Source organism: Eleginops maclovinus, chromosome 20 (assembly GCF_036324505.1).
Source record: "Eleginops maclovinus isolate JMC-PN-2008 ecotype Puerto Natales chromosome 20, JC_Emac_rtc_rv5, whole genome shotgun sequence".
NCBI classification, from domain to species: domain Eukaryota; kingdom Metazoa; phylum Chordata; class Actinopteri; order Perciformes; family Eleginopidae; genus Eleginops; species Eleginops maclovinus.
In genome coordinates this window covers 18,033,060-18,047,449 of record NC_086368.1, presented here as the reverse complement: position 1 = coordinate 18,047,449, position 14,390 = coordinate 18,033,060, and the positions used below count along the sequence as shown (strand labels likewise).

Genomic DNA, 14,390 nt, shown 5'->3' with positions numbered 1-14,390 from the left:
TATCCCATGAAAAGGTCTGGCTGTCATTGTCCTGATGGAATATCTCCCTGTGGCGCGCTAAACCTCACTTTTATTGAGCTAATAATAGAATAGGTTACGCCTGTCAGCACCTCACTGTTCAGCCGATGAAAAAACAGTCAAAAGCCTAACACAGAAATAGAGGCGTGCTTATAGAAGGTGCCCCTTTTGTGTATTGAGGGTAGATACAAGGGTCAGAAATCTGCTTTAATGTTTCCCTTTGAGCAGCAAAATGGGTGGAAATGTGTCATTTGAAACAGTTTTTTTAAATTGTACATATGACTGAAACAGCTGAATTTCCATACTGTTATTATGTTATATTATATTTGAATATATTGTGTGGATACATAAATTAAGACAACGGCATTATCGCTCATCGGGTGCTGAATATGTTACTTTGGAGGAATTCTGTTTTTGTGAATGTTGGCTGACATTCATTATAATTCATCATCATTTTGCTGTTGTAATAACATACTGAAGGCTCCCGTCCCCGGCAGGCTTTTCTCCCCCAAACTGTGCATTTGCTTCATTTGTCATGAGGTCAATCACTCAATAATTTTAACAATTACACACCATCTCTAAAAATGACAAGAATCAATAGGTTGTTTTCAAAAAAAGACGTGTCAGCTGCTGTGAGAGTTGGATCTGAGAACAGGAGAATATAGTAAATATGATGTATTACTAGTAGACTTAACCCCTCACCTCTATCACAATAGCTGTGGGACATTCTCACAGTGCCGGCGATGACAGTAGAGCCTCTGGGAGAATGGCCTGTTTGCACGTCGTGCCACTGACACCCTTAATGTGTTTTTAATAGCTCCTTCATAATGATGAGAAACGGCCCTGAGTGGCTCAGGACTGCAGGCTTTATGGCTCTGCAGGACGGGGGTTGCTGCTGCTGGCGGCCCGCTGCTTTATGTGGTGACAGAGAGAAGGCCGGTCAGGGTCTTTTTAGGTAGTTTTATGACAGATGAACGTTGGCTTTTCCAGTTCTTTGCTTTTAACACCTCTACTTGACAAGCACTATAAATGTTTGTTTGATGATACATGTTTGTTATGTTTAGTCACACCGGCATGTATGTTTTTGCTGTTGCAGGAGTACCTGGACGTCCTGGGCCGTCCCATGGTGCTGGCGGGGAATAAAGCAAAGCAGGTGCAATGGACAAACGTCTACCAGGATGTTCTGGTGAGGGAGAACTTCTAAAGATGTTTCATTGCATTACTACCTTTTTTCTAAATCTGTAAAATTTCTCATTTTATGTTTGATAACTAAGTCCGTCTGCTACCTTTTTCATTTGTAAATTGTAAGCAATTGTTTAATTAAAGGAAGTGATGACCTCGTGTCCAAAAATAAACTTGATTTGGGTTCCACCGTTTTTTAACGACAATGTATTATACAGATAAAATCCTACTGGTAGTTTGGATGTCAGAAAGAAATATCCTAAACATCCAGACAGTGTTGGCATAGCAGAACATGAACACAACAGGAAAGATAGTCTGTACTAAATAAAATGCTCCCAATGAACATTTTTGATAACCAAAATGTGATTGTTAAGAGCATTAAGCTATTTTTTGCACAATAATGTTTGGTGTCCCCACATATTTATCCATTCAATTATACTTTTTTTTAAATTCTTACACAGAGAAAATGTCATCACATTTATTTGCATCTTATCATGTTTGTTGGCTTGGCTTTGGATTTCCAATTACACACCTAATAGAGATTTTATTAACCATAACACCATTTTAATTGGATTTCTAATATGTGTATCAGGGTTTGGGCCTAGTCATCACTGGGACGATGCCGGTCTTCAACCGCACTGTTGATCCTTGGAGCTCTCAGGTAAAAACAACACTGCACTGCACTGCAGATGGAATTTGCAACAGCTGGACTTTTTCCCTCACACAGCAGACAACAAGACCCCAGCTCCTCCTTCATATTAATGAGCATTTACCTTAATTAGAATGTAAGAACAGTGTCTTTATTGTCATGTGGTGTAGGCTACACAAGTGCAGTCTAGGGTAAGTTAAACAGAAAGACTCACGGGTGGGGCTTCAGGTTTTATTCTGCACTGTTGACCATCATCTGTCATTTGTAATGGCCTCTGCCCAGCTGCTGCACTTCTAGCCAACACCTCCCCCCTGAGGTGACAACAGACATCACAGCCGCCCGTCAGTAGTATCTGTTATCATGCACAGATGCATCCAGCTTTCAGTATCCATGACCAAAATATTTACTCTGAGATTATCACACGGGCCTAAAGCTGTGAGGCTGCTGCAGTTTAAGATAGACTGCAAAAAATCTAGACTAATCATATTGAGCAGAAAGTGATGAGTCGTAGATGGCAATGGAGATGTTTCTAGTACTCTCAGGGCATGGCTACTGGCTTTTCTATTCTCTCCAGTGCCACAGTGGTGGTGAAGGAGATACTAATGATTGTTCTTCCTACAGAACCAGCTCATCCTTGGAGTCATGGGAGTGGATATTGCAATCAATGAAATCAAAAGGAAGACGCCCACATACAGAGTAAGCATGTTGTACACTCAGTTCCACCCTATCACTCTCATATTGATGATAGGTGGTTCACATCTCCATTCCTTATTCTTATGTGCAGCTCGGAGCTAACGGCTACACCTTTGCCATCGATCCCAATGGCTACGTACTGCTGCATCCCAACCTGCGACCTAAAGTACGTCCAACTACAAACACATGCAATGAGTTTGCATTATTCCTGGTTCTAAACCCAGATTTGGATGTTTTCTTTTCCTGATGGCTGACTATAACCCCTCCTCCTCCCTCTGTCTCCTTCTCTTGTGCAGATCAGTAACTTCAGGGAGTCCGTCACTCTGGACTTCCTAGATGCAGAGCTGGAGGACAGCAACAAGGAGGAGGTAAAAATATCTGAAACATCATCATTATTCTAAAACGGTGTCTTTAATATACATCTAGTATATCGTTTTATTTTACATTTGCTTTTTCCTTTTATGTACAGTACCTGTTTCCCTTCTCACACTGCAGCATCCCTCTCTCTCTACAGATCCGTCGACAGATGATTGATGGCAAACCCGGGCAAAAGAAAATCAAGACGCTCATTAAGTCAGTTGATGAGGCAAGTCATCAATATATGAGACTCAATCATTATCCAAAGTAGCACCTTCCTGAATGGTGTTGTAATGAACCTGAATGACTCAGTATGTTTATGATCCGTTGTTTCCCTCCAATTATGGGAAGAGAGATGTGCTGAGGATGTGAGTTACATATTTTTCTTTGTGGCTGTCAACAGAGGTACATCGACGAGGCCATGCGGACGTACACGTGGACGCCTGTGGATGGTACAGATTACAGGTAGGTTTGATATCAAACGTGATACACCTCACCTCAGACCAAAAAGATTGTGCAACTTGAAAATGTGAGGGGAGTCCATTTTGATTATTTAATTCATCCAGTTTTCCAAATAACAGCTTATCAACCAGCAGTGTTTGTTAACTATAGTACTGCTAAGCCTGGAACAGACTAAACATATCACTGAGTAAAGGCATAAATAAAGACTTCTATTTTTACATAAGATTATTCATTTGATTCCAACAAATTAAGGAGGATTTTTCTCTCTCTCCCATAAAACGTACAACAGTACTCTAATCACAAATTAATTGCGTAGTTTATTCATTACAAAACTTGGTTTAACATTTGAAGTTGCATCGTAATGACATTTTCTCCAGGCAACACTTTGCAAATTACAGTTTATGATATTCAATAGTTCTACAAATGCCCGATGTGTGTTTTGTTATTATGTCTGCTGGCAGCGTGCCTGGTCCTGTCTGAATTCATATGAGGCTTTCTCTGCACGATTATGTTTATTTCAATTCAAAGGAAAATTCCAGCAGCAACAATAATCGTTTGTTACTGCTGTGGTCTGCAACAGATCCAACTGTAACCAGACCCTCCTTGATGGAGGATGTCATGCATCGTACATCAAAACTTAGAGATTAGAGACTGTCATAAAACTGATGACGATGGAAGTTTCTTTAAATCTAAATTAGCTTTATATTATAGATAGTCGACTGTAACCGTGGCTCAGTCTGAAGCTGATACTGTCACTGCCTGATTTTCTATCCGTTCCAATTAATGCTCTTACTGGTTTATATTATATTTGTACGGCACCACAGATTAAAAGATGGGACTTGTATTCCGATTTTCTCTTCCTTTAATCTTGCTTTGGTGGAATAGTAAATATTTAGTAACACGAAGCATATGTAGGCCAAACTATGCAGAGAAACCAATATTTCTCTTTTGTTTTTATCCCCTTGATGTTTCACTTTACTTAAACAATAACAGGATAAGAGATGTGTTCCTATATTCAGCATGTTTGATACTGTACAGTTTGAACTCGCTCCAAGTGCAGTGGCTTTGCTTGTGAACTGATGGGCACAGGCCGTCTCACAGCAGGGCGGCATCGAGGACGTGCCAATGTGTTTTTGGACTGTTTGATGTGAGGCCATGTGGCCCTCGGCTTAAAGATCGTCTGAAGTGGAGACTTTAACTTCGATGGAGAACTTCATCTTCAGTAGTGGCTTCATTCTGCTCTTGTGGATGTAACTAAAAAGCAAAACATAGGTGCACGTCCTATCAAACAACATTTATTTTTACATATAACTTGTAGCCCATCAATCTATACAGTGCTAACATGTAATGTGTTGTTTGTGGTTGTAAGTGTAGCTTGTTGTTACCCTTTGAGGTGTAACGAAGGTGGATGATTGTTAAATAATTTCCTCCCTCAAACATTTTGGAAAGACAGTTTCTTTAAGTCATTGTAAAATCTGCCTTCTCCTGTTTATGCTGCACTAATTGTTAATGCTCTTAATGTCTTTCATGTTTGTAAAGCACTTTGAATTGCCTTGTGTTGAAAGGTGCTATATAAATAAACTTGTCTTGCCTTGCCTACACAATGGTATTAAAGTTATATTAAATAACTGAATTATAATTACAGATGCAGTCACTTAAGTGTTGGTGAAGGTAGAGCTAACACTGAAATTACTTTAAATACTATCTGGTATCTAAATATATATTAATGTATAATAATTTCTAGGTAAATGTATATTTTCAGCAAATAATCCAAATTTAAAAAGTACTATAAATTATAAAATAAATTCAGTGGATTAAACTGATATTGTATACAACATTACAATATTTGTAAGCCTACATGTTGTGTAGCAGCAGAATAAAGTAGCAGAATATGGGAATACTCAGGGAAGTACAAGTAGTTTAAAAAATTTAAAATAGTTTTTAAGTACAACACTTAGTGAATGTACTTACGTATACACTGTGTGTGTGTGTGTGTGTGTGTGTGTGTGTGTGTGTGTGTGTGTGTGTGTGTGTGTGTGTGTGTGTGTGTGTGTGTGTGTGTGTGTGTGTGTGTGTGTGTGTGTGTGTGTGTGTGTGTGTGTGTGTGTGTGTGTGTGTGTGTCTGTGTCTGTGTGTTGGAGATTTGACTTGTGTGTTCATAACATGTTTCTGATTTTCTGCATCTGCCTCGTTACCTCAGTCTAGGGTTGGTTCTGCCCACATATAGTGAAAACCACATCAAGGCCAACCTGAGTGACCAGATCCTTCAGGTGCAGTGTAAGTACCCGGGATTACCCAGCATCCTTCACTCTCTTTCTCTCTCTCTCTCTCCACTCTTTCTCTCTCTGTTCTCTCTCTCTCTCTCTCTCTCTGTATGACCTTATACTCTTATCCAGTCCTTTGTCCTGGGTCTCCAACATCATCATAAGGAGTGTCCAAGCCGAGATACCTGCAGCGCTGCCCCCCCCCTACTCCCCCCTTCTCCCCCCCTCTACGCTCTCTGATAGGCAGGATCATACATCAGTCCCCTGACTCCTCTACTGCCCTCTCTACCCTCCTGTCTTCATGCTGTGCTGTAAAATGGTGATGTTTTTTCTTCACACTGGCTGAAGAAAAAAATAACTGAACGGACAGAAAGGTGAAAGCTGTGGTTTTACTGTGTTACTCAGGTGAAAATAATGGTGACTTCTGTGCTATTATTTTTTTTGCCAAATGCTCTCGCCTCTTCTCCACCAAGTAATGATTCTGAAGCATCTGTGTTCAAAGTATTTGATGTTCTGAAAAACTGTGAAAACATGCATGCTTTTCACTCTTTATGAGTTTTATGATTTTGGGGAAATTTTCCTTTGTTATGTGTGTTATTTATTCTTTTTTCTGTTAGATTGTGTGAGATGTAACCCAGCTTTGGAATCATTCAGTATATAAACTCCTACACGGCCCGGGATAAGGGCTTTCCAATGTGGGAGTTTGGGTTTTTGTGGGTCTGAATGGGGACACATGTTGTCTCTCTCATTCTTTGTCCAGACCCTGTTACTTCCCTCTTTTCCTGTTTCATTTGAATTTTCCTTTTTTTATGTTTGACCATTAATTATTTATCACAATTACTGGTTTCGTCTTTAGTCTTTTTCTTTTCCTGGATTTCCCAGGTTTTTGTTCCCTTTCCTCCGTTGATTTTCTGTTTCCTCGTTTGCTCTTGCAAATAAGATGTTTGCTCTTCATTTCTTTTTCTCTTGTCTTGTTTGACTTAAATTGGTTTCTTTCTTTCAAGAAAACAATATTTTTATTCAAACAGTAATTGAATAAAATATTGTCTGTGATCCCCCCCTTCCCACCCGACCCCCTGTTTCTTTTCTTGCTCACTCCTTCTCTGATGGATCCACACAGTGCCATACACCAAGGGCAAGTATACTCCATATTGGTCCACGTTCCCTTTCCTTTACTTCCTACTCCCTACCGCTGCCTCCTTCCCACACCTCTCGTCCTTAACCTCTCCCTGCTGCCCCCTCCCCCTCCTCCTCCTTCCCTCACCTGTCCCAGCCTGCTTGCCTCTGTTCCTGCCCGTCTTGCCTTCAGGACTTCCTCTTTTTCCTCTTCCTCTTCCTCCTCTTCACCCTCTTGCTGCAGCTCAGATCCCACATCTCTCACGATGGCTCCTCTGGTCCTCAACTTCACCCTCCTCCCCACCTATTCGCTGCTCCTGAAGCAAAATAAAAACACCAAGGAAGACAGATATTCATGTTCTCTGTTAAAATGTGTCTTTTGTCCTCCCACCTAATCCTTTTCCTTTTGTGGAAAGCTCCAAATGGGTCGTGTCTGCCTCCTTTCTCTCTCTCTTTGTCTCTCTTTCAACTTTCTTTTTTGTTTTCTTTGACCATATTTCTCTCTCTTCCTCATCTACCTTCTTTTCACCTTCTTCTCTCTCTCTGTCTTTTCTTACAGTGTCATTAATTAATAAATGTCTTTAATAGTTTTCCCACTAGAGCTCAGGTGTTAATAGAACTTTAATTAGAATTTTCTAATCTCCATCTTATTATTGTAATAGCTGGACAGATTTTTAGAGAAATATTTTTTTGCAGTAACATTTAAATAATGCGGTATGGTAAAAATACTAATCTGAAAAATTCATGTTAAATACTGTAGTGCTACATCTTAGTTATAATATTGTATTTGCATATGCCATGTAAGTACTGCTTATTGTTTACAGTAATAGTAATAAATAGTGATCTCATATACGGTCATATTATTTTAATGTAGCTATACTTTATTGATCTCCATAATAAAGCTTTGTCAGCGGCCGTAGTCTCTCGTCTATAGTTGGATTCGTTGCTGGCTGCAGACCGACCCCTCAGGGCTGAACCCGCCCGCCCAGGTCCTCCCATGTTGTCAGGTGTCAGGGTGCTGCTCGGCGCTGCGCCTGGCTCCTGTGTCGTCCCTCTGTACTCCCTGTCTCCATCAGCTTGTCTCCCTCCCGCCTCACCCCTCAGACTGTCAGAGGATGGACCAGCACTTCCTCCGTAAACCTGACCCCGGATGTGCATGGCATTGTGGGCGGAAAACTACCTGGGCACTCTATTTTAGCTCTAAAATGTCATTCCTCTGCTGTACACAGTTACAGGTCTTGATAAATGAGAAAATACACGTTGGATCGTTGCAGACTCACCTGTTGATGCTTTGTGCTCTGTTTTGTCTGTGACAGATGAAAAGACGTTGCCCTTTGACATGCCCTTCACAATGCAATGCACTTCCTCTGATTATGTGTCTCTCTGAGCCCTCTCCCCTGCCAGTCTGAGGGGTGACCACTTTCATCAGGACCGTCACCCACCTCCCTTGCAATAGTTGGCCATGTTGATGCCTGCCTGATCTTAAGAGCACTCATTGTGGATAATCTGTCTGAGAACTTTCTTTCCGACTCACCACGTCTTGCAAGTCAGTTCTCAGACATCCAAAACATGTTAGATTGATACTAAATGAATCTGAAAACATTTGTTGTCAAAGTGATGAATGAAAAGACAAAGAAGGTGTGAGTGCTTGTGAAACTGAAGCAGTCGTCCTTTGAGATTCAGGTTCTATTTTTGGCACCATATTGGCTAACGCTAGTGTTCCCATGATACCTCAGTGTTGCTATGGTAGACTCCTTTCTGCGTCCCTGCACTTCTGAAGAACAGCTGCTGTTTACCCACAACTCCCCATCGCCCTGCCCACCGCTCCTCCTGGATAATTTTCCCCTTTCTGTTGCAGATTTTGAATCACTGCTGCCAAACAGTTTTGAGTCTGAAGGACATGTATTCATTGCTCCCAGGTAGCCCTGTGTGTGAACGCTTGCTGTTGCTGATGGTCATCAGTGTTTGGTCTTGACTTGCACTTCATATTTTTTTGTTGTGAGCATTTTTCTAATCTATCATCTGCTGTTTTGTATTATGTCTTGTGTGATGGTGAAGTGCACTTTGTGGAAGTAGTTGTGATTCATTCATTAATTTTTTGGGATGTGTTAACCTATAAAATCAAAATACTTATAATATGTGTATTATGGTTTTTGTTGCATTTACTCATTGTCTTCCCTGAGATATCTCCCTTCATTACTCCAAGTATTGAAGCCACATCTTCTTTGCATGCTGCTTCAATTTTGTATGTTTTTTTACACATTTAAATTAAGGGGTTACTGATTTGGTTGCACGAACTGAATGAAAAAAGATTGAAATACTATTGCTTGTGCTGTTTAATATCAAATCCTCATGGCCTACAGCTGCAACATGAATTCTGAATCACAGCGATAAAAATCACTCTTTCATTGTGATGCCTGCACTCAGCACTCCAACCCATATTTAGTTTTGATCAACAGCAATCTTATCATATTGAGTATTAAGCTTTAATACATGCATGCTGCACGTTATAGCATCCAATAAGAAACATGTACTGTATATGGCGTTGTGCATCCCTGCTTTGTGTTGCCTGTCCCTCTATAAAGGACATCAGGTATCATGTTTGTTTTTAGCTTCCTTCGCTGTAAAATGCTTCATCTTTTCCTCAGGGAGTACTGCAATGATCTGGAACTGTCCAACAACAACACTGAGTTCCTGCTCAACTTCATTGCTCTCCTGGAGAAGGTGACGCCGGACTCCAAACAATGTTAGTTTCATTTATTTGATCTTTACTTACATGCATTTTATTGATTTAGAGTTATTGTAATTCTCAAGGCAAACTATAGTTTATGTTTTTTATTGTCATCAAATCTTTCTAAAACATGCAAGGATGCTCCTATTAATGATTGTCTGGGTAGCCAAGGCCAATTTTGCCACTATATGTCCCAACATATTAAGCTTGCACCTTCTGACAACCAAACTTGATATGTCGGTATACACCTGGGTGTTTTATCATATTTTATATCGAAGAATTCTCCTTTCAATTGGTGCACCTTTTATGGTTGAAATCTAATATCTTAAGGGAACATAAATCTACATCTGATGTGACTATATCTGTAACTCTGACATCATCTTCCCTTAATCATGTTTAGGTGACAATTTGCTCCTCCATAACCTGATTCTGGACACCGGCATCATCAGACAGCTGGTTGAGAAAGTGTGGAAGAATAAAGACTTGAATACGTGAGTAGAATTAGGAAAGTGCATTTTTAGATTTGTTTTTAAATGTTGGTTTAATTTGCATCTCTTTTCATCATTCTGATATTTAGATATGGCTTCCTGGCGGTGTTTGCTGCATCAGATGGAGGAGTTACAAGAGTGTTCCCCAACAAGTAGGTGCACTCAGTACATCTGTTTTATTCCTCCCTTTATTGTCTTTCAAAGCAGTAAGTTCTGAACCTTTAAGTATAGTGGGAGTCTTGTAATGCAGAGATTTACAGCTCCGGTGTTTCTGCTCTTAAACCTCAGGGCTGCAGAAACCTGGGAGGAAGACCCTGAGCCATTTAATGCCAGCTATTACCGGCGCAGTCTTGACAACAAGGGCTACATTTTCCGAGCACCTTATCGAACAGGTGAATGATGTTCTCTCCGCAATAGGTTTTATATCTCGCACAGCGCCTCATATTATATCTTGGCTCTTTTTTTCTAACCCCGCTCCCGGCTTGTACTTTTCTTTGTTACGATCATAAAGCGCGGGACGAGCTGTTGAACCCGGAGAACGACACCATTGGGATCCTGGTGAGCACGGCTGTGGAGATCACAATAGGAGGGAAGACCATCAAACCTGCAGGTGAGTTCAGCTCTGAAAAAGGAGACAAAGTCTGAATAAGGGGAGGCAGAGATAATTATACCTCAGTGTTTCTTGTCACTTTGTGTGGACATGTCTGCTCTTATTTTATTGGGCGTTTTATATTCATATGTCTATATTTGTTTTAGTTTCTTATACTAACTTCTCTTTTCATCAGTGGTCGGAGTGAAGCTCGACCTTGAAGCCTGGACGGACAAGTTCAAGATCCTTGCCAGCAACCATACAGACAACCATCAGGGCTCAAATACGGTAATGAAATAAACCTTTAAAGTTTACTAAATAAACAAGGTTAAGTCAGCAGTATTACTGAGATGTTTAGCTGTTAATATTTGTCTTTTCCCTCTGACAGTGTGGACCAAACAGAGGCTGTGAAATGGATTGCGAGGCCAACAGTGAGGTGAGTAAATCTGATAATATGCTGATAAGCTTCCTGTATTCAGCTCGGTCTACTTTATCAGAGCACTTAACATTATCTGCTTTGAATTAACAGCCTCTCTCCGCCCCTCTGCAGGATCTCCTGTGTTATTTAATAGATGACGGTGGATTCCTAATCATGTCTAATCAGAAGGAGGAATGGAACAAGGTAGACTCATGCCATTCATTTTCTCACACCGGACACTTAGTTTATCTGTACATTGAGCTTGACCGGCGCTTCTTATTTCCCACAGGTGGGCATGTTCTTTAGTGATGTTGATCCCTACTTGATGTATGCGCTCTACAACAACTCCTTCTACAACCGCAAGCAGTCATATGACTACCAGTCTGTGTGTGAACGGGTGCCCAACAGTGAAAATGGGGCTGCACCCAGAGGAGTGTTTGTGGTAAGGAAATAAACCTCCACACTGGAGCGGATGAGATGAAACACAACATATTAGCTAAATAAATGCTAAAACTACACTAAATGAATGGCAATAGTGAGACAGATGGATATTTTTTAAATGTGGAGTTGATATGACTTGCTTATTTAGGCTACATTTTTCTCTTTTCCTCTGCCTTTACAGCCCACAATTGCAGATTTTGTAAACGTTGCTTGGTGGACATCAGCAGCGGCATGGTGAGAGTCCTTGAGCTCTAATAAAAAAACACAACTGTATCACACAGAACACACAACACCTTAAGGAAATATTGAGTGTATTACTGTACTGTATTGCAGTACTGTATTCACCAAAAAGACCTTACTGTTTCACTAAGCCCCGTATCGTGTCTCCACAGGTCCTTGTTCCAACAGTTTATTTATGGACTGGCTTATCACAGCTGGTTTGTCAGAGGTGGGTAAAACAAGACATTCATTAAATCAGATGTTGGTGTTTTACATGTCTGCATGAAAAGTTTAAAGCACTTAGCATTTCCAAGTGGTATAATCTGTATATCTGTTTCCAAACAAATCACACAAAGGAGACGTTGATAACATATCATCTGTCTGTTGGTGGTGTATTACTAGGGCTTTTGTTGTGAAAGGGTGTGTACGACTTGGCAGACAGAAATGCATTATGAAGCGAGGTTAATAGGCAACCAAGCTAAATGCTGACGGTGTCATTATTCTTCAGCCATTACAAAGTGCATTCAGCATTTACTTTACAATGATAAGTTAAAGGGAAAATGTTATTTATTGCCACTTTAAAGCAGTAAAAAGACATTTTTAGATTTCCTGTCTAGAGTTAGATGAGAATATTGACACCATTCTTATTAAGCATGAAGCCAGAGATAGGAAAACACACAACTCTCAGCTCACTAATGAACACCTTTACCTCATTGGCAATCAGAAATATAATGACATAACTTTGTGGTTTGAGGGGATAATTATGGTATCAATCTTTTCATCTCACTCTAGAAAAGAAAAGGAATAATTGCATTTCCCAATATTTTAAACTTTGTGGACCACTTATTTATTGAGTTATGAGGCTTTAAAGTGCACAGTCAAATGATATGTGTCAGTATTTAAAGTGCACAGTGACAAGCCTCTGTGCATAAACTTCAAATATTAACTTTTTAAAGAAATGATTAAGGAGAGAGGTTTTACAGCTTGTTCCAGGCAGAATGCAGGCATTCATTAATTGAAATCCCATTTTTGGAGTCAGCTATTATAAATCAAGTGAACTGACAAGTGTGATGTCTTTGTGCTCTGGTGATGCTGCAGATGAGGTGGATGCAGAAGGAATCGACTCAACTCGGGAGCGGAGTTGTGTAATGATCCAGACACAGTACTTCTTAAGTAATCTCAGCAGCTCCTACAACATACTGCAGGACTGTGGCAACTGCTCCAGGTCTGTACACATGACAGAATACTCACATGTAAACACACATGCATGCGCTCACACACACACACACACACACACATCAGACAGTGTCGCACCGTGACAGATGCTCAGTCAGCAAGACGGATTCATCTTCCTGTCGGAGCTAATAAACTCTGCTGATGATTAAACCGCTTCAGCCTTAATGAAATGGTCATATCATTGGCTAAATGAGCCTTACAAGACTGTCTCATGAATCTCACTGATCCATTAGCAAATGAGGCTGTGATGTAAGCGAGCAGAGGGGGGTAGTTATGTTGTCTCCCTTCTCTCTTTCTCTCTCTTTCTCTGCAGGCTGATTCATGCCAAGAGGATAAACAACACCAACTTGCTGTTTGTGGTCGCAGAGAAGATGCCATGCAACACCTGCGAGATAGAGAAGCTGTCCCAGGAGGAGGAGGAGTGTATCCTTTTTCACATTGTACACCAGCTGGCAGAGAATAAGATACTCTAGATTTTATCTCCTTATTACCATACCTGTGGACACGCAGATGTGTCACATTTATTTCAAGGTTATTTTTGTCATGATGGTGTGAAATATAACCAGTCGTTTAACATTAAACATCTGCACGACTGCCTGAGGACTGTGAGTGTGTGTGAAATTGGAAACGTTGCGGAAAAAGATCAAATTGAAATGATTTGACTTTTCCTTAATCGAGTCCATTTTAAGTCAAGGAGGAAAATCCATGTGAAGAATTGACTGTGGCGCGCTATCGAAAAGGACCCGCCACCTGCTTTGACAATAACCTCGCTGTAAGATTTTCACACACAATATCAATAAGCACTTTTATTCAAATGTGATAGCTAATCCACTTTCAGTCAAATTGTTTTGCGATGACTTGATCTCACATCCTGTCTAATGACTCTGAGCAAGCTGGGAAAAGTTTGACTTTGAAAATCAAACTTCTATTTAGATTTATCATTAGAAATTAAGTGATATATTGTGTACTGAAAAACCCGTTTAATGTCAAGATGAATAATTTCAGCATTAACCTCGCATACAAAATAGTATGAGAACGGACATACAGTTATTAGGTTACATAACAACTGTAATTCTTTGACTTTAACAGAATAATTTGACCTTTTGAGAAAAAGGCTTATATGCTTTCTTGTTCGACGAGAAGATTAATCCCAAATCCCAACAGAGATACAGGCATTGTCCAAAACCTCTTCCTATTATCTTTAACTCATTGTGTAAGTTATCCTGTAGCACCCCCTCATGTTTGTCTGTGGAACGGACCCCTGCTGGCTCTAGCTTTATATTTAATAGACAGACACGAGGGTAGTCAATCTTCTCATCTAGTAACTCTTTGCAAAAAAGAAAATAAATGTGTCTCACTCAATGTTTCTTTAACATTTGTATATGTATTTATGGAGGATATAAATATGAATTGATTGAGAGAAAATTTCCATTTACCTCCTAGAGGTTTAACATAAAGGTTTAGCTTATAAGAGACAAACACAATAAAACAAATAGTTCAACATAAAGTGAGTAAGTGCTTCCTGGC

At 40.1% G+C, this 14,390-nt stretch overlaps 1 protein-coding gene across 1 annotated transcript in view; it reads left to right on the top strand.

The window, feature by feature from the left end:
* Positions 1-14,390, top strand: part of cacna2d2a (calcium channel, voltage-dependent, alpha 2/delta subunit 2a) — a 129,425-nt gene that overhangs the window by 111,073 nt on the left and 3,962 nt on the right. Inside the window, 23 exon segments of the mRNA XM_063910462.1 lie at positions 1,115-1,204; positions 1,793-1,861; positions 2,471-2,545; positions 2,634-2,708; positions 2,839-2,910; positions 3,057-3,128; positions 3,303-3,364; positions 5,562-5,638; positions 8,600-8,660; positions 9,390-9,487; positions 9,873-9,963; positions 10,050-10,112; positions 10,249-10,352; positions 10,472-10,570; positions 10,746-10,837; positions 10,938-10,985; positions 11,100-11,171; positions 11,257-11,409; positions 11,590-11,642; positions 11,801-11,856; positions 12,726-12,852; positions 13,177-13,286; positions 13,553-13,635. Of these exon segments, the coding sequence (XP_063766532.1) occupies positions 1,115-1,204; positions 1,793-1,861; positions 2,471-2,545; positions 2,634-2,708; positions 2,839-2,910; positions 3,057-3,128; positions 3,303-3,364; positions 5,562-5,638; positions 8,600-8,660; positions 9,390-9,487; positions 9,873-9,963; positions 10,050-10,112; positions 10,249-10,352; positions 10,472-10,570; positions 10,746-10,837; positions 10,938-10,985; positions 11,100-11,171; positions 11,257-11,409; positions 11,590-11,642; positions 11,801-11,856; positions 12,726-12,852; positions 13,177-13,286; positions 13,553-13,635 (1,902 nt within the window).